Source organism: Xyrauchen texanus, chromosome 43 (assembly GCF_025860055.1).
Source record: "Xyrauchen texanus isolate HMW12.3.18 chromosome 43, RBS_HiC_50CHRs, whole genome shotgun sequence".
NCBI classification, from domain to species: domain Eukaryota; kingdom Metazoa; phylum Chordata; class Actinopteri; order Cypriniformes; family Catostomidae; genus Xyrauchen; species Xyrauchen texanus.
The window spans coordinates 15,555,474-15,581,525 of record NC_068318.1 but is presented as its reverse complement, the minus strand read 5'-3'; the positions used below and the strand labels follow the sequence as shown (position 1 = coordinate 15,581,525).

At 37.9% G+C, this 26,052-nt stretch overlaps 1 protein-coding gene across 1 annotated transcript in view; it reads right to left on the bottom strand.

Moving 5' to 3' along the window:
- LOC127635869 (Kv channel-interacting protein 1-like) overlaps positions 1-25,211 on the bottom strand; it is a 51,096-nt gene extending 25,885 nt beyond the window's left edge. Inside the window, exon 1 of the mRNA XM_052116129.1 lies at positions 24,497-25,211. Coding sequence (XP_051972089.1) covers positions 24,497-24,584 — 88 coding nt within the window. The 5' untranslated portion in view covers positions 24,585-25,211. The remainder of the gene's footprint in view (positions 1-24,496) is intronic.
- Positions 25,212-26,052: the final 841 nt, after the last annotated feature.

The window sequence follows — 26,052 nt, the reverse complement described above, 5'->3', positions numbered from 1 at the left end:
CTGCTCATCATTTCCTGAGTTTTTAATGGGGGCTAGAGAGGGAAAGAGAGATAGATAGGGAGCACGAAAGAGGGAAGAGAGATAGAGAGAGAGAGAGAGAGAGAGAGAGAGAGAGAGAGAGTATAGCAAACACAGTAGTTTTGATAGTGGTTGAGGGGAAATTTTTAGTGGAGAACAAGGGAGTTATAAAAGGTGAGTAGTTTAAAGGTTCATCCTACACTGTTGGAACAGAATAATGGCTGCTTAGAAAAAGTAACAATTTCAAACTTTGTTCAGCAATGAAAAGGTTCAGTTTTTAATGAGAAATTATACGTTTTTTTTTCATTCTTCAATTATCATTCAAATGTAGAATTCAAATTCAAAATACAAATTCAAATTGATTACTGGAACCAAAAGTGTGCTTTGCAATAGACAATATTAATATGCAATATTTTTCATTTTGAAACTAAATTGGAATTTTGATTTAACAGTCAATTAGATATCTCACTTAGATACAATTCGATTTTACGGGCTCTATCAGTGGTCAGAATATCACAATGTGAGGTTTAAGATAATCACTTTAACCACAGTGTGCTCGTTCAGCCTCTCGAACATGATGTCTTATCTATCTGGGTCACTTTAACGTTAACTTCTCTCATTACCGCTCTTTATATTGACTCGTTCACACACACAGGAAAAAGATAAGTGATTCAATTACATCCAGCAATTAAAATACAAGTGTTTAGGCTATTAAAAATAGAACGTCAAGCTGGAAAAAGTGTCACAAAGCAGGCTGAAGCATGTGTTTATAAGAGGGAAAATGCAGATAAAAGGCTTAAGAATAGAAAAAACATGGACGATCTGTGGATGGCGAGGAATTGTGAGAACAAAGCTTTGCACACTTGGTCTCTTCACAAATCTCTCTTCTCCTCTGTCATTCCTGTCCAAAGACGTCAGTGTGTGACAGCCAGATATAAGAGAAGCAGATGAAAGACCGAGAAAACAGATAAAAATGGGAAGATGATGGAAAGGAGAGAAAGACACAGAAACTGAGGTTATGGACAGATACTGAGAGTTCTTCTTTCATTCTGTCATGAGATGATCTCTGAAACACGGCTTAGCCTCCCTCTCACCAATGTGCTAACACAACACTCTTTGTCCTTTCATCTGCCCAATGCTTTCTTCTTCTCCTTCTCCTTAATCTTTAACCCCAGCATCCCCATTTCCACCCACCCGGCTCATCTCTTTTTCAGTCAGAAAATTGCTGGTGCAATGGAGGATCCAGGGGCAGCAGAGATTAGGACAGGGGGAGAGGAGGAAGAGGTTGATCTTTCTATTCCCTTGAACTACTGTTCATATGTCATGTAGGATCTGAGTAGCCAGGCAGAAGGAAATTAAAAAGAATTACACCAAGATATTTCCGGGAAATTCCTCCAAGCATTAAGAAGCTAGATATTCGGACAGGTGCCAAGGAGTCTGAGCTGACCTGCATCTGGCCAATGTAACTGTCACAAAATAAAGAAGGGTGTCCAGAAAAACCCAACCTTTACCCAAAACCCCCACAACTGGCAAGCACACTCCAGAGAAATAACCATGACTATGGAAGCCTGAGGTTTCCAAAAATCAAAAGAAGCTCTTTTGTTCCATTCATTCAGTCAGAAAACACGAACACTTAAAATGATGTACTGAATGACCATCATGTAACAGTCAGCCGTTATAACCACCACCTGCTTAAAACTCATTGTTCAAGAGAGATTGAACAGACACGCACTTGATCTGAACCATTGAACTGTTGGACGCAAACGTTTGTTTTTCTTATCTCTTTAAAAGACAGTTTTACAGTTTTAAAATGCATAAACATAGTATGAAATATAACACTATCAAAAGACTCCATTGTATCATTATTCTACACTGCCAGGGGCGGGTTTACGATTTCTGAGGCCCCAAGCAACCGACCAAACCAGGGCCCCATTTAGAGAATTTTTGCTTAAAAAATTACATAAAATGTATTTTAAATAATAATTTTAAATTCATCCTATTAACTGTTGTATCTTAGTATATTAAAAACAAATTATAAAATAAAAATCTAATTAAAGATAATTAATGGATGTTTTCCAGTTTTTCCACAAAACAGTGATTAAAAAAAGCAATATTTACATACATATACTTTTTACAAAAACATGTTTGTTTTTTTGTGAACAGGATGTGAAAAACCTACTACTTCACCCAGTAACATTTTGAAATTAAGTTTCAAGTTACAGTATATTAATATTATAACCCAACAATTATTTATTGTTTTCTAGTATGTCATTTGTATTATTATTATTATTATTATTACTTTGAGGATTTGTTGTATACAATAATAATAGTTTTCCTGTCTTTCTTACTTTCCCCTGGAGCTTATATTAGGCTGTATTTTATGTTAGCATCATAGGCAACATTCATAACATAATTATAACAGTCAACATACAAGACACAGTGGCCCCTCAGCACATTAGAGCAGAAGAAAAAAAAACATAAAACAAAAATAATAATGTTAAACATTGTCTCAGTCACCTCTTTGCAACCTGAACTTTTTGACGCCTGTGCTTAAAACAGTCTAGACACAGCGCAACGGATGAAGCAGAATGCAGGCGTCTTTACATACATTTTTGAAACCTGAAGCTCTTATTAACTTGACATAGTGTCTAAAAATGTGCCGGTCCTGCTTGAGACACTGAAGAAACAGCGAGATGTAGTGCAGCAGTCAAGGACATTTTACAGCATGTGTTTACACAGGAAAACAATGGAAAAATAGAGCAGACGCACACAAGAACACATTCGATGTGAACAGCCCCCAACTCATCCGTTCGCGCATATCTGTGAATCAGAGTGCGTGGGCGAAACAAGTTTGAATGGCCTATATATATTTATTAGGGCTATCAATGGATTAAAATTTTTAACCGAATTAATTACATGGTGTCCCGATTAATTAATCACGATTAATTGCATATACAAATATTTGCTGTGAAAGCCCCTCATATAACAATAACTCAATAATGATTTTATATATATATATATATATATATATATATATATATATATATATATATATAAAAAATTCAGATAATTAAAATGCTTTATATTCCTGTAGCAGAAGAGTTAATAATTGATAAGACAATATAAAGTGGCTTTAGAATACAATGTATTGTTTACTACCACATTATTGATCATAAGTCAAACATTGGCACGCAGTTCACAGCAATCCATTTCACAAGTGAATTTGTCAATCAGTTGGAGATTTATTATGAGGGCTTGTTTAAAAGTCCATCAAATTACACCTACGTCAGACGTCTCGGGTGTGTTGCGTCATAAACATAAAATGTTTAGGTCACTGTGTCAAGTTAAATATAGTTTAATACTATATCTTTAAACACATCTTGAGATCCCTTAGTTCGGATTTGCGCTCCTTCAAGTGTTTTGAACGCAAGAAAGTAACGCATGTTTGTGTTGTTCTGCCTACTGAAGTGTTTTCTTCACGGTATAAACTGCGCATTGCTCATACAGCTGAAATCTCACTTACTGCCCTCTGGAGTAAACAGGTGGTACTACAAGCTTGCATTTCTCAGGATTCTTCCTTATTATGGTCCGTGGGCATGCGATTAATTGCGTGATTTTTTTTAACACGTTATTTTTTGTAAAATGAATCGAACTGAATTAACGCGTTAAATCAACAGCCCTAATTTTATATTTATATGTAAGCCTGAACCAACTTGAAAAACTGACCAGTCCCGACCCGGTAGCTGCTGACATGAACCGCTCGCATGTACCCAGAACAACATGTCACCTCTCAAGCAGTTTTTGAGGAGCTTTCCTAATGTGGCGGGGCACCCCGATGTCCAGTGCCCTATGCAATTGCGTGGTTTGCGTGGTGATTAAAACTGCTATTGTACACTGCACAAAGCAGGTGTCTGTTTTTGATAGTAAAAGTCCATCTTAGACAAATGATTATAGCCTGATGTCAACTTTAAAATATGTGTTATGACAATTTTATTACTGATAAATGGGTGATTATGATTTTTAATCTTGTAATATTCATGTTGAAATAGTTAGTCAACTATTATTCTGAGCAGATATATCCTGTTTGATATGTAAAAGTTTGCCTTTCCATGAGGAAAACAAAAGGTGAATTTATTTTATCATTATAATCATTATAATTAATTTTAAATTTCATGACTAAAACATTACCATTTTCAAACAGGAAACAAAGCAATCCTTACACAAAAAGTACACATAAATTACTCTGAGGAGGAGGGAAGGAGTTGATCATGTGACAAAGACACTTCTGATTGGTTCAAGTCACCTTTGTGGTGCGGCAAACTTCAACTCAAAATTCTCCATGGCTTTAAGCTCTAGAGAGGTCTCTTCCGAGTTTTAATGTTGACACTATGTTAATTTCCATGGGAAAAGCTCCCTTAAAGGGTTATTTCTATTTCTTCTGCTCCAAACTTATTTCAGACTTCTCTGTCTGCTTGTATGAATGTAACACATCATAAGAAAGCATTTCACCGCTGTTCAAATACACTTTAGATCACATCATTTATATGTATAAATGTTTTCCATCTGAAAGGACTAAATATTAAATGAAACAAATGATAATAAAATGCAAAGTAATCTCTTCAGTAATCAAAATACTTTTTGAATGTAAATTTATTCTAAATACAGATGATTTAAATTGTAACTGTAGTGGAATACAGTTACTTATATTTTGTATTTCATATATGTGTTCCCATTAATTGTATTTCGTTACTCCCCAACCCTGCGTGTGGAGTCCCAAGGCTCAAATCTTGCACCGCTCCTGTTCAAAATGTATATGCTCCTAATAGGCCAAATTTAAAAAAAGAACCAAATTGCATACCATAGCTATGCAGACGACCCAAATCTATCTAGACCCATCACAGCCCCATAGACTCTCTGTGCCAGTGCATTGATGAAATTAACAGTTGGATGTTCCAAAACTTCCTTCAGTCCAACAACGACAAGACAGAGGTAATTGTATTTGGCAACAAAGGCGAAATTCCAAAAGTGAATATGTACCTTGACTCCAAGGGTCTAAACACAAAAAAATTAAGTAAAGAATCTTGGTGTCATTTTGGAGTCAGATCTTAGTTTTAGTAGTTACATCAATCAGCCTATACTATCATCTAAAAAGAATAGCCAGAATGAGATGTTTTGTATCCAGTCAAGACGTATTCATCATCAGTAGGGTGGACTCCTGCAATGGACTCCTCAAAAAGACCATTAGACACATTTACATTTACGTAAGGTATTGTACGTTGGTATATATGGGTTGTAAGAAAGCAGTGTTAACCTGAGTACAGGCGGACATTCGCTGTTACCCTTGAGTGCATGGCTTGTTGATAAATCTGGTTTAAATCTTTTAGGAAGCTGTAGGGAGGAGGGCGCCAATTATTTTGCATATCTTTTTCTCCTGTTTATTATATAGAGAGGGAGTTCGGATCAGTATTGCCTTTTATTTACATCTTTGTTTTGTAGATTAGTTAGTCGAACTAACGCAGGTAGACTCTTTTGTTTGTTATTCTGGCATTGCCCTCTCCTGAGGTTAATTTATTGCTTCCTTGTAAATATTCCTAATTTCTGTTGTCAAAATAAATCCTTATGATTCTAATTACTTGTGTTCAATGCTGCTGGGACGGGAAAACAGTGGCTCAGCAACTCTAGCAATTAACGTTAAAAATATTATATTTGGTTTCCTTAAAAAAAATTTTTTTAATTTTAAGCTGTTCCTCTACCCTAGACAGGGGACGTCGTAACAATCATCACACTTTCCAAGAGCCAGTTATCTGGCTTATTTTTGCATCTATTACTATGACATAAATATAATTATTGCTCCTAACTCTATGTAAACCATTGTCTCATTGCTCCTCATAAGACTTGTTAAGAGTCATTTACAGTGAAATGACACATAACAGAGAACTCCAAGTTTCCACAGCTATGCAAGAGAAACCTCAAAGCAATAACATTGTCCTCTGGGGAACTGAATTGCAGTTGTGTGTCTACTATACTCATTGCTGTAACACTGACAAGAAAGAAAAAAGAAAATGCAGCATACAGCCTGGAAATGGTTAACCCTATGAGCTAAATGAGCTAATGTAGCTCGCAGTATGTGAGATAATGACTGGGGTAGATCATCAGCCTGTACCCCCACTGGTACCCACATTTCACAGTCAGGTTCTGCTCCAGGCCTGCTGTTGACTGAATATACAGTCACACCTGACTGTTTAAGGACAGTAGTTTTGTGCAATATTATTTATGTTCATGATCCGATTAACATTACAAGTGTTACAATATAATTTGCCCGACTGCTTTACTTTGCTACAAACCCATAGCATGCAGTCAAATATGGTTGGAAGACATTCAAGACAACATATTTAGCTCTAAGTTTTCTACTTGAAGTCATACTTGAAGTTTCTTTGTGAATAGGCTAGCTGGTATGCTTTGTAGATAATTTCTTGAGATTGTTAACTGAGGAAGTATTTTTTTATTTATTTATTTGTATGTTCGGGTTGCTAGTTGGCCTCAGAACGCTTAAAGGAGCACTACATCATCTTCATACAGCTGGGGGTGGGATTTTGCGGAAGTGCTTTTATATCAGACACATACTGCCCTCTCGTGGTATTTGATAGGCTTGGTCTAAAAGTTTTTCCGAACCGTAATTAAAATAGCAAAAATACAAGACAGTGAATGATTTGTCGTTTACCTGCATCTGGCAGGATGAACGTTGATAAATTAGAACATTTCACATTCATATACACACACGTACTCTTTATGTTGTTGTTGGTTGTTTTTTTACAGTCATGAATATGCCGTTCATTGATTACAGTAATGCGTTTAGTATCTCTTTAGCAGTGATTTTTATTGGCCCTACAAATGTTCCTACTAGCATACACGTGCTGAGAAATCGCACTTCATTAAGTGACAGCCATTGGCTCTGTTAATAACAGCAAACTATATAGTTAGCACCAGTGTTGAGGAAGCTTTTTTGAAAGTAGTTTCTCACAAAGTCAAGCTACATAGTACATATTTAAAACAGTAGTTAGATACATTACAAGCTACTCACAAAAAGTTGGGATTTTTTTTTTTTTTATGATAATATTTAATTGATTCAAAATGATAAACAGCAGCAATTAACAAAATAGGCTCAAGTGAATCAGTAATTCTTTATTTGTGGTGTATTGCGATTCAAAACTACGATATGTTGCAATATTTCTCTCAATGTTTCTCATTCGGCTTCATCAGACTTAAGATAACTTTTTCCAAATCACCAAATGCATTGTTAAATTAATATAAAAGTGCCAGTTTAAAAAACAAGGCTAATTTTATCTAATATCTATGCACAGTGCAAAGCCATAAGCATGCAATAAGACATTAATGGCTCCCTATTTCTGTGGTTAGGTCAATGTAGCTAGTCTTTCTAAAAATAAACTATAGTTTTTATGAATACAATAGTAGCCTAAACACTTTAAAGCCATTATTTATTAAAAAACAGTATCAATACTCAAAAGTATTATAGACTTCACATAAAAGGTTAGCCTATTTTATATGACACTAACATTTTTGTCAAAATACCTCAGTCAATGTTACTATAAAATCGTAATAAATTTTAGTAAAGGAGGGTGATTATGTTTAAATAACTTCTAAGGGACTGTTCCTCAAAATGTTTTACCATCACCATAATATTATAGTTGAAAAATGTAAATAAAAACATTGATATTTGGCATGCAAATATCGATACAATATCACAAGAAAAATATCATGATACTTTAACAAATTAGCATTTTTTCCCACCTCTATATGTGAACTAGTTCATTAACATAAACCATCTGTAAGAACCAACTTACTTTAATGAATCAGTCCCTGCATTTCAAACAGGATAAATAACCCTCCAACGGGCACTTTAAAGGCAGAACAATCATGATAGAATTTCCAATAAAAATAACTTTTAAAACTATGTTCTGAACGACCCTTATTTTTGAGCCCCACAACTTCTTGTCCTCCAAAGCTCTCACAGTGGATGATAAAATGTTCAAAGAGAATACGGCATAGGGATGATCACTTCTGAATGCAGTGCCAATTAAGTGACATAAGCGGCTGAATATGTTCAGTGCATGCCATTAGTTTGATAGAACCTGTCAAAACTATAAAATAATATTGTATAATCATCAAAGAAAAACAATTAAGATATAAGTATGCAAAATTTACTCTTATTTTTTCAGGAATTAGTGTGGCAACATTAGTAAGACAGGTGCTATCATCACGGGTGACCAGAGTTCAAATCCACCTTTTGCCAATTTAACTCTTCTCTCCATATTCATCTCATGTAAGTGAAGAGGGACAGTGGCTGTACGTCATCGGAGAGCGTTCTATTTTAAATAAAAATAAACACAAAATATTTAAGTAAAATATCTAAGGGGGGGTGTGATATAACTAAGTAAACACAATGTCCTTGACGAGATCTGGTGGCCCACTAAACGTTGGGCAGCACAGAGAATGGTTTGGTTTAGGTAGGGCATGTGGGTGGAAGCTTTCTTCAGCGGCTCTGCATCTCATGGGCCGGTGGAGGGCAAGGGTCATGATGCGCACATGGGGAAAAGCGGTCTCTCTCTCTCAAGCAAAAAATCGATGTATTAAGAAATATTCCAGGTTTAATAAAAGTTGAGTCTTGATTAGGTTAACCTCAACTTTGAATATATAATTTAGTTTAAATCATAAAAATATTGAAAACCATACCCAACATAGTTGATGGTCAATTAAAATACTCCTTGAAAATATGATATTGTAGTTAAAATATTGATAAAAAAAATAAATAAATGAAAGGACACTAGCCATTATGTGTTCAAAATGTCCCCCACAGAGGAAAATGACATAACATGATGCTGGTCAAATGGTTTTGGGATACACCATTTTTTAGTTGCAGGGAGATGGTTGTTTGGTAACATAGTTGACAGAACTTTTGTGGACATTTCTTTCTTAAAATGTAAAACTCAATCTAAAAATACTCTTTTTCTGAAGTGTTTACAATTAAAAAAACAAATAAAATATAGATAACGATAATACAGACAATGCAAAAACTGTCAATTGTGTTTCTTGGGAATTGAACCCAAGGCCATGAGTAGCACTGCTAGCACTGGGTCTCAGTGTAAGTTCACCAGCAACTGCACTCTTGAAAACACATCAGGCTGGAATGCTGTAAAAACTTAATATGCCATTAAACTTCGAAGACACTGTACACAGCAGTGGTCGATATATTTCTTCTACTGTCTTTGTTTATGGCCAGATAATACAATCCTCCTGTGGACACTCATTTGAAATGCTGTTTCTGGAACAAGCAAACCACCACATATTGTAAACACAGATAGCAAGGGCAGTGTTATTTCAATTAATTAACTTATGAAGCCAAGTAGTCTACACTCACCTAAAGGATTATTAGGAACACCTGTTCAATTTCTCATTAATGCAATTATCTAATCAACCAATCACATGGCAGTTGCTTCAATGCATTTAGGGGTGTGGTCCTGGTCAAGACAATCTCCTGAACTCCAAACTGAATGTCAGAATGGGAAAGAAAGGTGATTTAAGCAATTTTGAGCGTGGCATGGTTGTTGGTGCCAGACGGGCCGGTCTGAGTATTTCACAATCTGCTCAGTTCCTGGTATTTTCACGCACAACCATTTCTAGGGTTTACAAAGAATGGTGTGAAAAGGGAAAAACATCCAGTATGCGGCAGTCCTGTGGGCGAAAATGCCTTGTTGATGCTAGAGGTCAGAGGACAATGGGCCGACTGATTCAAGCTGATAGAAGAGCAACTTTGACTGAAATAACCACTCATTAAAACCGAGGTATGCAGCAAAGCATTTGTGAAGCCACAACACGCACAACCTTGAGGCAGATGGGCTACAACAGCAGAAGACCCCACCGGGTACCACTCATCTCCACTACAAATAGGAAAAAGAGGCTACAATTTGCAAGAGATCACCAAAATTGGACAGTTGAAGACTGGAAAAATGTTGCCTGGTCTGATGAGTCTCGATTTCTGTTGAGACATTCAGATGGTAGAGTCAGAATTTGGCATAAACAGAATGAGAACATGGATCCATCATGCCTTGTTACCACTGTGCAGGCTGGTGGTGGTGGTGTAATGGTGTGGGGGATGTTTTCTTGGCACACTTTAGGCCCCTTAGTGCCAATTGGGCATCGTTTAAATGCCACGGCCTACCTGAGCATTGTTTCTGACCATGTCCATCCCTTTATGGCCACCATGTACCCATCCTCTGGTGGCTACTTCCAGCAGGATAATGCACCATGTCACAAAGCTCGAATCATTTCAAATTGGTTTCTTGAACATGACAATGAGTTCACTGTACTAAAATGGCCCAATCTCAACCCAATAGAGCATCTTTGGGATGTGGTGTAACGGGAGCTTCGTGCCCTGGATGTGCATCCCACAAATCTCCATCAACTGCAAGATGCTATCCTATCAATATGGGCCAACATTTCTAAAGAATGCTTTCAGCACCTTGTTGAATCAATGCCAAGTAGAATTAAGGCAGTTCTGAAGGCGAAAGGGGGTCAAACACAGTATTAGTATGGTGTTCCTTATAATCCTTTAGGTGAGTGTATAAGCTGGTGGACACAGAATGTTAATTTTGTGAAACAGCAATGAAACCAGCAGGGGGCACCATTGTATGCATAATTAGGCAGTCAAGCTGCGCATCTGAAAGCGACTTTTATACACAGCTGTGCACAAGACTGTAAATGCTCCATCTGTGTACACTATTGCCAATAAGATATCAGATTTTTTTCAGCATAATCCAAAAATTGCTTTACATTCACTGTATGGCCAATTGTTACTTGTAATCTCAGTCTATCATTTTGACTTAATATATGATAAGTGGTTAGTTCACACAAAAATGTAAATTCTCATCATTTACTCACCCTCACACCATCCCAGATATGTATGACTTTCTTTCTTCAGCAGAAAGATTGTTACCACCTCTCATCCCCCTGGAATCTACACCCTGGAATCCATGCAATGCAACTGAATGGTGACCAGAACTTTGTAGCGCCAAAAATAAACATAAAGGAAACATAAAAGTAATCCATACGAATCCAGTGTTTAAATACATATCTTCAGAAGTAATATAATAGGTGTGGGTGAGAAACAGAACAACATTTAATTCCTTTTTTACTCTAAATCTCTAATTTAACTTTCACTTTCAGATGTGAAAGTGAAACTAAACAGGCACCACAGGTGACTTTCAGATGTAAAAGTGAAAGTAGAGATTTAGAGTAAAAAAAAAAGACTTGTATTTTTATCTGTTTCACATCCACACCTATTATTTCACTTCTGAAGACATGGATTATACCAATGAAGTCATGGATTACTTTTATGTTTCCTTTATGTGATTTTTGGAGCTACAAAGATATAATCATCATTCACTTGCATTGTATGGACATAAAGAGCTGAGATATACTTCTAGAAATCTTTGTTTGTGTTCAGCAGAACAAAGAAAGTCATACACATCTAGAATGGCATGAGGGTGAGTAAATGATGAGAGAATTGTCATTTTTGGCTGAACTATTCCTTTAAGAAGGTATTTCTGTTTATTTTGGGATTTATCTTAAATCACACAATCTGGAGTTATACTATTAGCATTCCAGAATATGAGTTTATATGAGAATATGAGTTTATTAAGTACACTTAAAGAAATATTTGGGGTTCAGTATAAGTTCAGCTCAGTCGACAGCATTTGTGGCATATGTTGATTACCACAAAAATGTATTTTGACTTCCTCCTTTTATTTAAAAAAAAAAAGCAAACGTTACAGTGAGACAATTCAAAGGAAGTGAATGTGGCAAATCCGTAAACATTAAATTCCTCATTTTTTCAAAAGTATAGCCACAAGATGTTAACAATATGTGTGTTAACATTATTTTATTATGAAATCACTTACTAACTGTTTTTATGTACAACCTTCTTCCATGACAATGTAAAGCTGTAAACCCTAAAATGGCTGTGACTATGTTTTTTTCTTCTTCTTTTTTTAAGAAAAGGAGGGACTACATTTTTAAGCAGGGATTTTTAATTTTTATTATTATTTTTAATCAATATTATACCACAAAAGCTGTTGATTCAGCTTGGCTTGTATTGAACCCAGAATATACATTTAAGAAAAATATATAAATCACTTTTATATGTGGGAAGAACATCAATAAATACTAGCTTGCCACACTAATCTCCATGGAAACCAGCTGACATCTGTACAGCCTTAACACATACATTTAAATTTAACATGCAATTAAACTTTTATGCTTTTGTTTTTTGTTTTTTTTTTGCCTTTTACTGCTGTTAGTGGAACCTTTTTCTCATGATTTCAGATCATTTCAATTAACATTTCTAAGTAGGAAAACAATTTCACTCTACACAGAAAAGCACATAATAGTACACAAATAACATTTACAATATTTATAAACAAATAACCATACATTTTTATGTAGGCTATATATGGTAATACAAGATAACGTGTTAATGTGAACTTTTATTACACTCATATTAGCTACTATGCTTAACAGTTTATTGCGTATTATGAAGTTATTAGTTAGAGTAATATTAAAGTATTAACAATTTTCATAGTAACCTAATAAAAGTAACGTTAATTACACCTATTAATTGAAATACAAATTTTAAATCTTCAGACACTACTACACCACTGGTTGTATGTGTGGTGTTTTGCATATGTTGTACCAAATTTAGTACACACACTTAATAAGCAATTGATGTTCTGTTTCAAGTTGATCTACTGCACTGTTCTCTTAACTAACAGATTCATAATGTTTGTTTTAGTGGAATGGAGCTCATATACTCTTCAGTGAGCATATCTAAGCCCACAATGATAATCTCTGCAAGGATGGTTTTTGAGCTGCGCAAGATCGACCTGCTTGCAAGGTCTCTTGCTCTGGGTCAACAAGCATATATGAAGACAGAGAAGTAGGGGGTGTGTCAACATTAAAGATTGATAAAGAAACAGAGCAGAGCAAGTAAGAGAGGTAGAGAGAATAAGGGAAATGTCATGAAAATGCAGGAAATGTGGATAAAGAAGCACAGATATAGAGAGGAAGTGTAAAAAGACATGACTAGAGAGAAGTAGTGTGTAACAAAAATGACACTGGATTGAGAAACAAATAGCAGAGAAAAGAGGGAGAGAAAGACAGAATAGGGGAAATGTCATGAAAATGGAGGAAAGATGAGTAAAGAAGGAAAGAGGTAGATAGAAAGGGTACAAGAGATGGATGGGGATGCTGGGGATAAAAATAAACTGGAGGAACTAGATTACGTAAAACGGGATGAGTGATTTAAATATTAAAAGTGGAGACATGCACTGTCAGCCTCGATCTGCTGTGAAAAAGAGAGAGAGGGAAGGAGAAGGAGAGAGAGAGACAGAGATAACACAAGATACCCTAAGTTGGAGTAGTAGACGTTTATGTTCACTCTGCAGGGGAGAGAGAACTGCTGCTACCCAGACAGATGCATAACACAGAGGCTCTCTTATCCCCACTGCACACACTCCAGTGAGTTTAACGTCTGGCCTCCGTAGCTGTACAGCATGTCTCTGACACACATCTGGAATGACAGCATTTTAACAGTTGTTTCTGAGTCTTTAGTCTCACTGGATAGACAGTGAGATTACTCTCGTGAAGTCAGTCTCACTTAAGTAAAGTTTGGGAGAGCAAGGGCAGGACAGCAGTCTCAGGGTGGATGTTTAACTCTTTGGCAAAGTTATTTACTTGCGGTAATGCTTAGATATTTTTTTTGTTATTATTGTTGAAGCTTTTACTGGTTGCTTTAATTAATCTAACGTAACTCTGGGAACATTGTGTTTACTGAATGATGTAACCTCCCCCCCCCAAAAAAAATAAACAACAAAAACACAGTGTTCCTCTGAAATTTACTCTCAATTTTAGGTTTCCACCACAGATGTCGATAGAGAGCCAAAAAGTTCTATATCGCGGCTTTAAAGGGGTCATGTCATGCATTTTTCCACTTATTATTTTCCTTGAGGTTCACTTATAATGTTAGTAACTATTTTTGTACAACAAACTATCATAATATAGTATTAAATTGTCCTTTTCCACCCTATCTCTAGCCCTCTTTCTGAAACACATGGGTTCTGTGCTGTCCCCTTTAAGCCTTCAATATACCTGCTCACTGTGTTGTGATTGGCTAAGATATTTGAAGCGCAAACACCCCCACAACACATTCCTGGAACTATTTTTTACCAAGAAAAAAAGAATGAAAACATGCAAGCAATTTACAAAATCATTTAAAATGTCCCTTATAGCTATCTGTCCCAATTTATGTGAAGCACACAATCAAACTACTACAAATGTCCTGACTGAAATAACAATTGAAAACGAAACAAAGTTAGCACACTGTTGCACCCAAATACTTATACTGATTGGCATACAAGATTTGGTGATAGAATAATGCTATAAAACGCTGAGAACAGTGAAAATAGTCCAGACTTAAACAAACTGCAAATGTAAAGGGTTAATAAATCTGTGTCCAGCTGTAACCTAGGTAAGCCTACGTGTTTGTCGCTGCATCAATCAGGAGTGGAGCCAGGAGTTGTGGGGCCAGTGATCAGTTTGTAGTGGCACAGACATTTTCAGGCAGAACATGTTGTCTTTCTTTCTTTTAAATCTGCTCCACTTTGGACCTGATCATGTTTTATTTTGCCATAAAAATGGCTGACTGTACCATTCCTTTCATATCAAACAAACACAGACAGAAACAGTAGTGCACAAGGAATGTGGATTACCAAAAACAAAAGAAGGAGAACAAAAGAGTGAAGAAAAAAGGACTTAAAAATTGATTCGTTTCTCAACCACACATATCATATAGCTTCGGAAGACATTGATTTAACCATCATAGTTGTCTGGAGAAAGAAGAAACAATAAATGCACCTTTCAGACAGGAGAGGAAGATTTGAGTTCCGAAACTTACAGTATGTTTTTATCGTACAATGCCCTCTTATACAGCAAAATATCAAGGAAGATTGTATCCCTCATGGCATAACACCTTCAATGTAATTTTATATTAGTATTTTCATTTGAACCAAGTTAGAAGGTTCCCTTTATTTAGTTTACATCATTAACTAATTTATTTCATATGTTAAAAAAAATTACATTATTATAATTGAAATACACTCAAATGAATCAGAATCTTATCAAATCAAGAACATGTGAATCGTTGTCAAAGAAATCGGGAAATCTGTATTGATACTCAGCTCTATATTGCATGGTAGAGTATGTGTGTGTGTACAGAAAGAGAGAGGAAATAGGAGGGGTGTGGTCAAGGTTAAATGTGTGTCTGTTTAAGTGTGTAAAGGACAGGGGGGACAGTAAAAGAGAGAGAGAGGTAGTATATAGAAAGAAAGCTGACTGCTATCTCTAGAGAGAGCTCTGTCCAGGTGTTTCTGAAACAAGTGCGTCCAAGTGTATGCTAATGTGCATGTGTGACCATCCAAAAGCACTGAATGCCTGTGCGTGTATGTGTGTGTGTGTGGCTGATTTCCCCCTCCTTAAACTCCCGTAAACTCAAACACACCTCCGGGACACTGTAGTCAGGTGTACTCAGCTCTCATGAGTACATGCAGCGCTGTTCCCCTGCTCTCTCTGCGTTCTAGCTTATCTCTCCATTAAAAGTCAATTAAAGAGATGCTGTTAAGCACATCCAAGGTAACCATGGTTACATATGCATGCAAGCCTCAGTTCGCCTGTGCAAAATCTGTTCTCAAAACGACAGTGTGAAACTGTTTGTTTTTGTAGTTATGCTTCAGCCAACATGCTGCATTGAAATATTTACATAATAAACGTTTCTTAAGACAAAATACAAATATATAAACAACACTATATAATGCAATGAAGTCCTTCTTTTTGTTTGCATAAAATATATTGAATTTGCAAATATATGTACAATAAACGTATTTTAGAATATTACAGAATATGGGCCACACTCCTAAACACAAGATGTTTTCAAGATGTCTTTGGCTCTCACATGTCTCGTTACCATTCATGATGTGGTTTGATTCATACAACATGGCACAATGGTATGATATAATAAATTTCCCCATGTCGTACAAATTATTACAAATTGTCGTGAGACTTTGTTGGCTTCAGCTTAAACTTTAAGCAGATTCAAACCTACACATTTATGATTTTCCGCTTCATCCTCCGCCACCCGGAAAGACACAAGGACTTAGAGCACATTGGGAATTGGGCATTCCACATTGGGGAGAAAAATGGGAGGAAAAAAAAATTATTACAGAATTTTCATTTTTGGGTGAACCATCCCTTTAACAAAAGCCCTTTATCCCTGTTGTAGCCTACAATTACAGCAATTTTACAGTAATGGTTCATTTTACCTGGATCAAACCTTTCAACTCTGCGACCTTAACTGTGACCAAATCTCTGCAAGGAAATCAACCTTAATATTAATGTTTATTTATTATTAGCTGCACTGTGTTGCAGGTGCTACTTGCACCTAGTGCAAATAGTCAATCCGATAAATTAATAGTTGGGCTATTGATGTGTTATTCTACATAAATTTTGAGATTTAAGAATTATAACCAACATCTAAAATACCAAACCGAGGAAAATAAATGTAATCCTTCTATATCTGTTTCAGTCTGCTGCAGTGCATTTTACCACTGCACAGTTCTAATTTTAATATTGAATACAAATATGTAATGGACTGCAGTACAAATCCCACTCCAATGCAAAATACATGCAAGAACACAGGACCTGAATTCAGTCTCCCACACACATACAGACACATGTTAATGTAGGCATATTCTTTATAAGGTCAAAAGAAGGTTGTTAGAATTAGGATATCAGAGTGTGTTTTATCTCTCTCTCTCTTTCCTACAACTAGTTTTTTCTTCTTTTTCTCTCTCATTAAATGCAAAGAAATACTGTATGTTAGATTTATTATGAGCCTTAGGCACACACATACAGTACATATTATCTACAGCTTAGTGGGAACAAGAGGCCGAGGTGGAGGAGGTGGATGTGAACAGGCCTAAATAAATTCAAGATTGTGAAAGTGCCACATTTAATGTTACATTTGCATAAGATGATGCTGAAGAGCACTTGGCACCTTCATAGCTGCTCCAAGCAAAACCCAACAGAACCGCAGAGAAAATACTGAAATCTGAGAAGATCTGAGCGGAGAGATGGCTGAAAAATCAGCAAATGACAGAGGAGATAAAAGAGGAGAAAAGGTGTGAAGGAGTGAGAGAGTGTGGGAGAAAGTTAAATTGTATTAGCATTGTAGCTTTCAGACTGATGGTAAATACAAAAAATTGTGTCAACTTAAGAGTTTGGCTGAAACCAGATGGAAAAAAAAGGTTTCTTTAATGGAGAAAGAATCTATAATAACGCATGTGATAATGTTTATTAAAGGGTTAGTTCACCCAAAAAAGAAAATTCTGTTGCCATTTACTACCGTCATGTTATTTCAAACCTGTATGACTTTCTTGACAGCCTCAGTCTCCATTCACTTTCATTATTACATCCATGCAATTAAAAAGAATGTTGACTGAGACTGCCAGTCCTTAACATAATATCTCCTTTTAGTTTCCACAGAAGAAAAAAGTCATACAAAAATTTACAATTTCAATGACACATTTAACTGAGCTAATTTAATAAATACTTTTACTACTGTAAATCATTCCAGGAATTGACATTGACTCTTTAATTTAGATATTTATATATTACATCTTTACAGATTAACTGGTCAGTCCACAATGAACTATGGTCAACATTTACAGTGAGAGAGAGTCAGCAAGATGTCTATGAATGGAAAGAGATATTGAATCACTCAGCAAATGTATGCTTCTCTCTTTTAAGTATGAGTGTGGAACATCTTGGTCTACACTATGAATTTTGTATCTTGTTTTCTAAAATATTTCAGTGCCCTCAGGTATTCCGATGGTGAACATTGCATCAGCCCCTCAGATGTGATATAATTCATAATAATATATCAAAAGTACAAGAAATGGGAGAGATCGAGCTGCAGGCACAGTGAAATTTTGACTACAGTTAGGGCCATTAAAGGAATAGTTTATCTATTTATCAAAAATCTGCCATAATTTACTCACCCTTATTCCAATCCAAACCCATATATCTTTCTTTTTTTCTGTGGAACATAGACCAAAAGATAGACCATAAAATGGTCCGGATTTGAAAGCTATCACTGAAAAAAAAAAAAAGCAATAAAAATGTCCCTTAGTAAATTGTACAATATTACATTTCCTTTAACTTTTTTTTTTAAATGTATCTGCTGAGTTTTGAACCGATTATTTCATGTATTTGTGGGCGGCTGTGGCTCAGGTGGTAGAGCGGATCGGCTGCTAATCGCAGGGTTGGTGGTGCGATTCCCGGCCCACAACTGCACATGCCGAATTGTCCTTGGGCAAGACACTGAACCCCTGAAAGCTGTTCATGCTTTCAATTATGGTGTTTCATTTGAAATCACAATCATGGAGATGAAGTGTTCCTTCTAAATAAGGCAAATCTAGTTCTCATCAATTTAAGTTTCTTTAATTGAGTGTTTTCATTGGTTTGTATAAAAAAGCAGATACAATAGATCTGGCAGTAACTATACAAATCAAATTCCCTTAACACTTTATATTTAGCTTTGACTGGACCCTGCTGAACTATGCAGTGATTTTGAAAAAACTGAGATAACCTAAAAAGATTATTTAATTTAAGACTATTTTAGCAGAAGGGGAACATTTTGTTTACTTGAGGCATCTGAGCTGTTTTAAAAATAATTATAAAAACAAATTTGTATTTTCAACTCATTATGTATGCTAAATGAAGATAAATACATTTCCTGCAAGCACTTACCCTTAATTTTTTTCAGTACATTTAAAAAGCCATTTTATCATTGTTACTCACGTGAAGCTATCATATGACTTCACAAAACTTAGAATATAGCATACAAGTTGTATGGAATATTTTTTTGTTGGTTTTATGCAGTTTGACAATCTTGACATTCCCTTATCCCTATCAACCTTTTTTGCATATAAAATTGAAGCTTGGATACTTTGCAGAATATCATCATTTGTGTTCTACAGAAGACATCAAGCCGCACATGTTTGGGAGAACATGAAGGAGAGTGAGGACCGAATTTTCATTTTTAGGCAAGCTATTCCTTTAACCTGATGTCTTTGATTGTGAAAATACTCAATCCCGCCCCGCCCCTCCCCCTTCCCAAACCCTCAAACACAAATTAGTTTAGAGATTAAAACTTAAAGATGGTAGGCAGACTCTAGCAAATGCCCTTAGGGTTTCTCTCTTTTCCCATAGTTACACTTGATCTGGTACAATATTGCAAGTGAGTCTCCAGTATTGATTCTGTCAGTCACATGGTTTCACAGTATCTGTGGCTGTGTCTCGTTTCGAAGGCTGCATGCTAGGTAGGACGCGTCCTTTGAAGGCTGCAGTATAACAAGCGTCCTCCTTGAAACAAGCCTTGTTTAAATGAGACAGCCTTCATAGGAACAAATGAAAACAGAACATATCATGGTTGCTATGACAGCATGCCATGCTTTAACAAATGCGTGTGCTTTGAGTGAGAAGAGAACAAAAAGTTCCTTTAGAAGGGAATGTATGAATGTTTATAATGATGTAAAGAGAAAAGAAAATAGATTTTACAGGTGTACTTTTAGTCTAATATTTTATTTTAAATATATATTAATATAAATATATTTATTATATACTCTGCACCCATCTACTGTGGTACTTAAACTTGGGAATGAACATTACTTGCGTTTGAAAATCATATTTACGCACAATTTGGCATAATTTTTTACATTTCCATTGAAGCAAAGAATCGTGGGTGGTGAGTGCCCATTAAGGATACACCTCATGTATCCTCTGAATTCCTGTGAAAGAAAGTTGTATTCAAAGGCTGCATTCGAAGTGTCGTACTCACTTTTCTGAAACGAATGCAGCCGACAAATGCGACCTCCGGAGGACGCAGCCTTCCAAACGAGACACAGCATGTTGTATGCAGCATACATTCTCATCAGGAGTTGATGTGCGTGTCAGTACTACAGTTCCTTCACAAAGTAGAGGGAAAACATGCGCCATGTAGAGGTAAATTAGAAGGATTGATCGACACAGTGTTCTTTTAAAATGTCAAATGCACTTTCTCTTTTCCCTTGAGGTTCATCCTACTGAGCTGTAAAACTCAGCAAAACACCAGCATAGCCATGTTCTCTCCCATAATTGCACACACACACATAGGTACCATGCACTTAAACAGAACTCCTGCTATGTGCTCAACTGACCTTGTCACTGCTACTTGCATTTGCTACTGGTAACATCAATACTGCTTCTAGGGTATTTGTTTACAATATTATTTTATTTCTAGAATGTTCTTGACTTTTTCAGCCCAAAAAATAAAAGAGGCTCTGCTGGAAGGTCTGAATTCAAATTGCTTCATACACTTAACAGAGACATATGGTGTTTACAGTAAAGTAACACATAAAACCGTATATCGATGAAATGTTCTTCAACACCGTATTTATGGAGTGTGTTCATAAATATAGTACATATTTAGGGCAGAACTGCAGGGAAGTGTGGTATGCTCAGAAATTCATACAACATTATATCATCAGCTCCTAGAGGGGTGAATAATTGCCATTAACCCATTAGAAGAAAAGTGCTGTCATCTCGAAGAACGTCTAGGTTACTGTTGTAACCTCCGTTCCCTGATGGAGGGAACGAGACATTGTGTCGAATGAAGCGACACTAGGGGTTCCTATTCAATCATGCCATGCACTGAACCGTGTACGTGCGCTGCTGATGCAGGAGCGGGCAGGCAGTTGCGTGCCAGGGTGACAGGCTGAGCCGGACATGCCCGTACCTTCTCTCTCCCATAACCATCATCACCAGCTGCCTTTAATTCCCAGCACCCGAGCGCTAACAGCGATGTGCCAAGCATGGGAGCAGGCTGCACCAGCTATGCCTTTTCTCTATCTATGTTTCTCACATAGAGTTAAAGCGGCTGGGGCCATCTTAACACTATCACATGCATCGGGGAAGGCGTTCTTTTTCAATTCCTATTCTTTCAGGGGGAAAAGAACCTGCAGAGACCACAACCTGCCCAGGCTGGGGAGAGGTAAAGAGTGGCGGAATTTGGGAACTGGCTACATTTGGGCTACGTTTTCTGGCTACATTTGGGAACTGCACAGTGGAAGATCCTACCTGCTGTGAGGGAGGAGTTGCCACAAACACGGCGATGTTCTGGTCGTGGGAATTCTTCTGACCAGAGTGCAAGGGTGGAGTCATCCAGGGAGCTGAGGTAGTGGGATCTCCTGGGATAAGAGCGCACGTGTTTGCCTCAGTGGAGGAGAAAGGCGCTAGGTGTAAGCGAACCTGACAAAACACGGGACGAGACCGACTCAACCCTGAGATTGTAAAATCTCGTAAAGGTATTGGGTGTTGCCCAGCCCGCTGCTCTGCATATGTCTGCTAGGGAGGTGCCGTTGGCCAGTGCCCAAGAGGATGCCACACTTCTTGTCAAGTGTGCTCGAACCCGCAAGGGGGTTCTGGCTCATCCTAGCCCACTCTCGAGAGTTACTGTGCGCCCACAGGGACCAGGTGCTCAAGCACCTCAGCCTTCTAGGGCTTCAGGTCAACTGGGAAAAGAGCAAGCTCGCGTCTCGCGTCAGAGCATCTCTTTTCTTGGCATGGAGTTAGACTCAGTCTCAATGACAGCGTGCCTCACCAACGAGCATGCGCAGTCGGTGCTGAAATGCTTCACCGTATTCAAGCCAGGCCCAGCCTCTAAAACAATTCCAGAGGCTCCTGGGGCATATGGCATCCTCCGCGGCATTCTCTGGACACAGGTCAGATCGCAACCGCTCTATCCACCTGGGTAGTGAGAGCAGATGAGTGAGGAAGTCAGTTGCAGATAGTGAAAGGTGCCCTCCACGAACTCGTCAGCTCATCATGCACCTCCAGCCTCTAAAACAGCCGGAGGTGCATGATGAGCTGACGAGTTCGTGAAGGGCACCTTTCACCGACACCCGGACCCGAGGAACCAATTTTCTAGACATGATGGCTGTGGGGAGGACGGAGGGTTCCAGTCCAACCCCACGCTGACGGCGGCCCGGGCAAGCATGTCGGCCATCTGGGCGTCTGCCTCAGACTGGCCGTGTTGACCTGAAGGTGAGCAGTCCAGTCGAGTCTTCCGCGTCAGATGCTGGAACGCTCTCTGATGCAGCGGTGAACTCCTCATCCAGCTCGGGGGGCTCGAAGGAGTAAGCAGACTGGCTGTGAGGCGACCTGCTGTCACCTTTAGCCTGGATGGAAGTCAACGAGCGTGCCGGGGGGCTCGTGGGGATCTACCCGGCGAAACCGACACTGCTGCCATACCAAATCGCCTACATCACTAGCCGGGTTGTCCTCAATCCCGTGGGAAGAAGGAGAAAACCGGGGGAGGCTGGAGTGGCGTTCCTCTTTTAGAAGGAAAGCCACGACCGTAACATTGCCATCCACAAATTGTGCCTCGGTGTGATCGCTGCCCAGACACACGAGGCAGCGTCTGTGACCGGCAAGAGTGGAGAGAAATCGACCGCATCCAGGAACTACACAGGAGCGGAAGGGCATCTTTATAAAAGCGTGTCCAGAAAAGGATGTTCAACGCTGCTGTATATTGCTCTTTAGAGAAATTAAACTCTTAAGAAAATATTCTCTTTTAGAAGCACTGTTGATGCACCCAGGGGCAAAGCTGCACTGCCGTGCAGAGAAGGAGAAATCCGCTGATATGCGCCATAGATCCAACAGCATATGCTCTACAGAGATGAGTGGAACAGTGAGTGACTGCAGGTCGCTGATCACACAACCGCTCGGCTCCGAAGAAAAAATCTGAATGGACAGATGCATGACTCCCTCCGTTTATACCCGTATGTCTGGGTGAGGGACATGCAAATTCTGTCTGCCAATTTCTCATTGGCCTTTTCTCAAGTTCAGAGATACGCAAGGCTCTCAAGAAAGATCCCTAGTGTCGCTTAATTCGACACAACGTCGAAGTGAGCGACAGACAGTGAACCATGATGAAATTTCCTCCCCCCTCCTCTCTCACACTAACAAATTCACACTAATTATCAACTCTTAAATGATACTGTTCACCCAGAGAGCTTTGAACAATAGCCTTCTAAAATTTGAGAACATCATAAACAAAGCTTCTTTTCTGTTCTATTGTGTACTATTCAAAATTCTGGTTCAGTGGTCAACTACAGTAATATGGGATTTTAATGGCCGTTGTAGAAACAGCTATCTGTAAATATATACAATTTAAATAATACAATATAATAAAATTGATATATAATACAATTTGAGGACAGCAAAAAAGATGTACACAAAATTGCTGAATTTAATGCACACATATTTTACACAATACTTGCACAAAATTTTGACAGAAATTGGAAGCAAAAAATGTCAAAGGTGGATCAATATAATAAGTGCATCCATACAAGGTTGTCTGTATATTTTTAAACTAAGACAATATGAAATTACCACATCTGTTAATCAACCAATCAGGCATTGGCTGATGGTGAAAATCTCAAAATGGGTGAACAATGGCAGATTAATTGCCTGGCCAATCAATATATTGGTCTATCATGGACTGTTCAATTCTATTAAAGAAAGTTTTTTTCTAATAAAGATTATTTTCTTTTCTTTTCTATTCTAACTGAACTCCAAATGGCTCCTTTGTGTGCAAAAGGTTATCTAAACTAAGTTTCATATGCTATATTTATTTTTATTTTCACAGTCATGCACACAAACACAAACTATTTAAGTCACATGACACAGATTTATTGCTCTCTGGGCTCATTTCCTCACTATGTTGCTCTAGCGTTGTGGATAGAATGATTTAGATTCCATACTGTGGCTCCAAATCTTCAATATCCTCTTTAAATTAACCACCTGCTCCCCTGTGTAAAGGAAGACTGTCTATCTGTGAAGAAGATATAATAAAGGAATTGGTAGATAGTTCAATACGCAGTGCAAGGTGAGTTTACGGCACTCTGCATCCAGTAACAGCAGATAAACAGGCACTGTTTGGTTCCAGTGTCTCCACAGGCACTGTCGGCATGGAGACAAACCATGCAGTGTTTTTTTGCTGACACAGTGCTATCACTCTCGGAAAAAAGAAGCAATAAGAGAAATGAAAGAGAGAAAAGAATATCAGAGTGAGGAATTGGCAATACTAGATCCTAATGTTGGTGTACAGTATCTTGCTATCTTGCATTATAACACAAAGCTTGAAACATCAAACAAAGAAAAGAAAAACAGACTGAAAATCAAATGCAATTGCTAAACAAGCTAATTTTGTTCCCTTTTCTCTGAGTTTCATCCTTTAATGTAGGTGGCTTACCTTTGTTGAGGGTTCCAGACACAAGCCTCTGAATGGACCGAATTAGTTTTTGGACCCCCTGTCTGCAGCGGCTGGTACAGCCGGCCATGATGAAAGCGAATCTGTGGAGAGGGTGCACAGAGAGCCCCTAAAACAGCCTAAACACAGCACAGAGATGTGCTTTCACCAGCGGTACTGGCAGATGAGTCCCATTTGGCCTCCAGACTGCCTCTCGAGCAGCTATCTTGCACGTCCAGTCCCGCAAGAGTGGCAGTTTTAACAAACGACTCGCAAGTCCACAAATATAATGAGACGAGGAAAGTGGAAAGTGGCCACTTTCACAGCAGGATACCCTCCGTACAGAAAATACTCACACACCTTTCTCACACTCTCGCCGCACACACTCATTCATACACTCGCACAAACACACACAAGATGCTGACAAATTGTCTGGACCTGATTTTTCGGCTCTTCCTCAGTGCCAACCATTTGAAGTACAAAAGGAGACTTGCTGAAACAGTCAGCTGCTGCTGCATGAAAGTTAGAGGTGGGAAAGTTGGTGAGCACTGCAGGCTCAAAGCTCTGAGACCAACCTGATGAATTATTAAGTGGATGACAAGGACCCGCTCCTGCGCCACACACACTAAGAAGTGCTCGGAAGACGTTGAGTGTCCATGGAGACAAATGAGTGGCTTTCCTTTCCTTCAGAATTCTTCTCCTGGTTACACCTCTGCCTCTAATCGTATGTATGTGTGTTGTGTAGTGTTGTTGCGAGATATCTATGGTGTGCTATGGTGTTTTCCGACTGCTCTGTGCTGCTGGACAGATCCCTGCAGCATAAAACTGGTTACTCTACTGCACTCTCTCTCTCTCTCTCCCTCCCTCTCACTCTCATGTATACTCAGGAAGGCTCTCTTCCACACCATTCTCTTATGCTTTGTTGTGTTTTAGCTAAAATATGGAAGGTCCCCTTTTATGATTCAACCAGCCCCATGTCTGTTTCTCTTTCATCAATCTTAGTTTGCCCTGACTTTGGGAACCAAAAATAATCAGTCAGATGAGCAGGAAAGTGAGAGAGAATAAGAAAAGAGGTAATGAGAATTGACAACTCTGATAAATGGGAGGATGACTCCAAAGTCCGCTGCCTTCTTATTCTCAGATTTTAATCCTGAGAAAAAGATAAAATTAATCTCACATGTGTCTCCTCTAGACTTTCAGAAGAGATCTCAACTATGGATTGGAATCGTAAGAAATGTTACGATCCCAGTTCTGATTATTTTTAACGATGCCGGATCCTTAACAGTTCTATTAATGACTCTTACTTTAGAGCAAAACATTTTGGAAATAAAAAATACAGTTTTTAATTGCATTTATACTGCCCTTACACAAATGATGAGATCATTTTAGATTTAATCAGAGCAGACACATTAAACCAGAGATAAATTAAATACAATTGTAAAAGACTTCTTTACAGACTTTTTAATTACTTTTGAAAGACTTTTTTGAGGTATAAATTAAATCTATTAACTGGTCCTACTAGAACTAAACATTTAACTAAAAACAAAATATGTGATGCT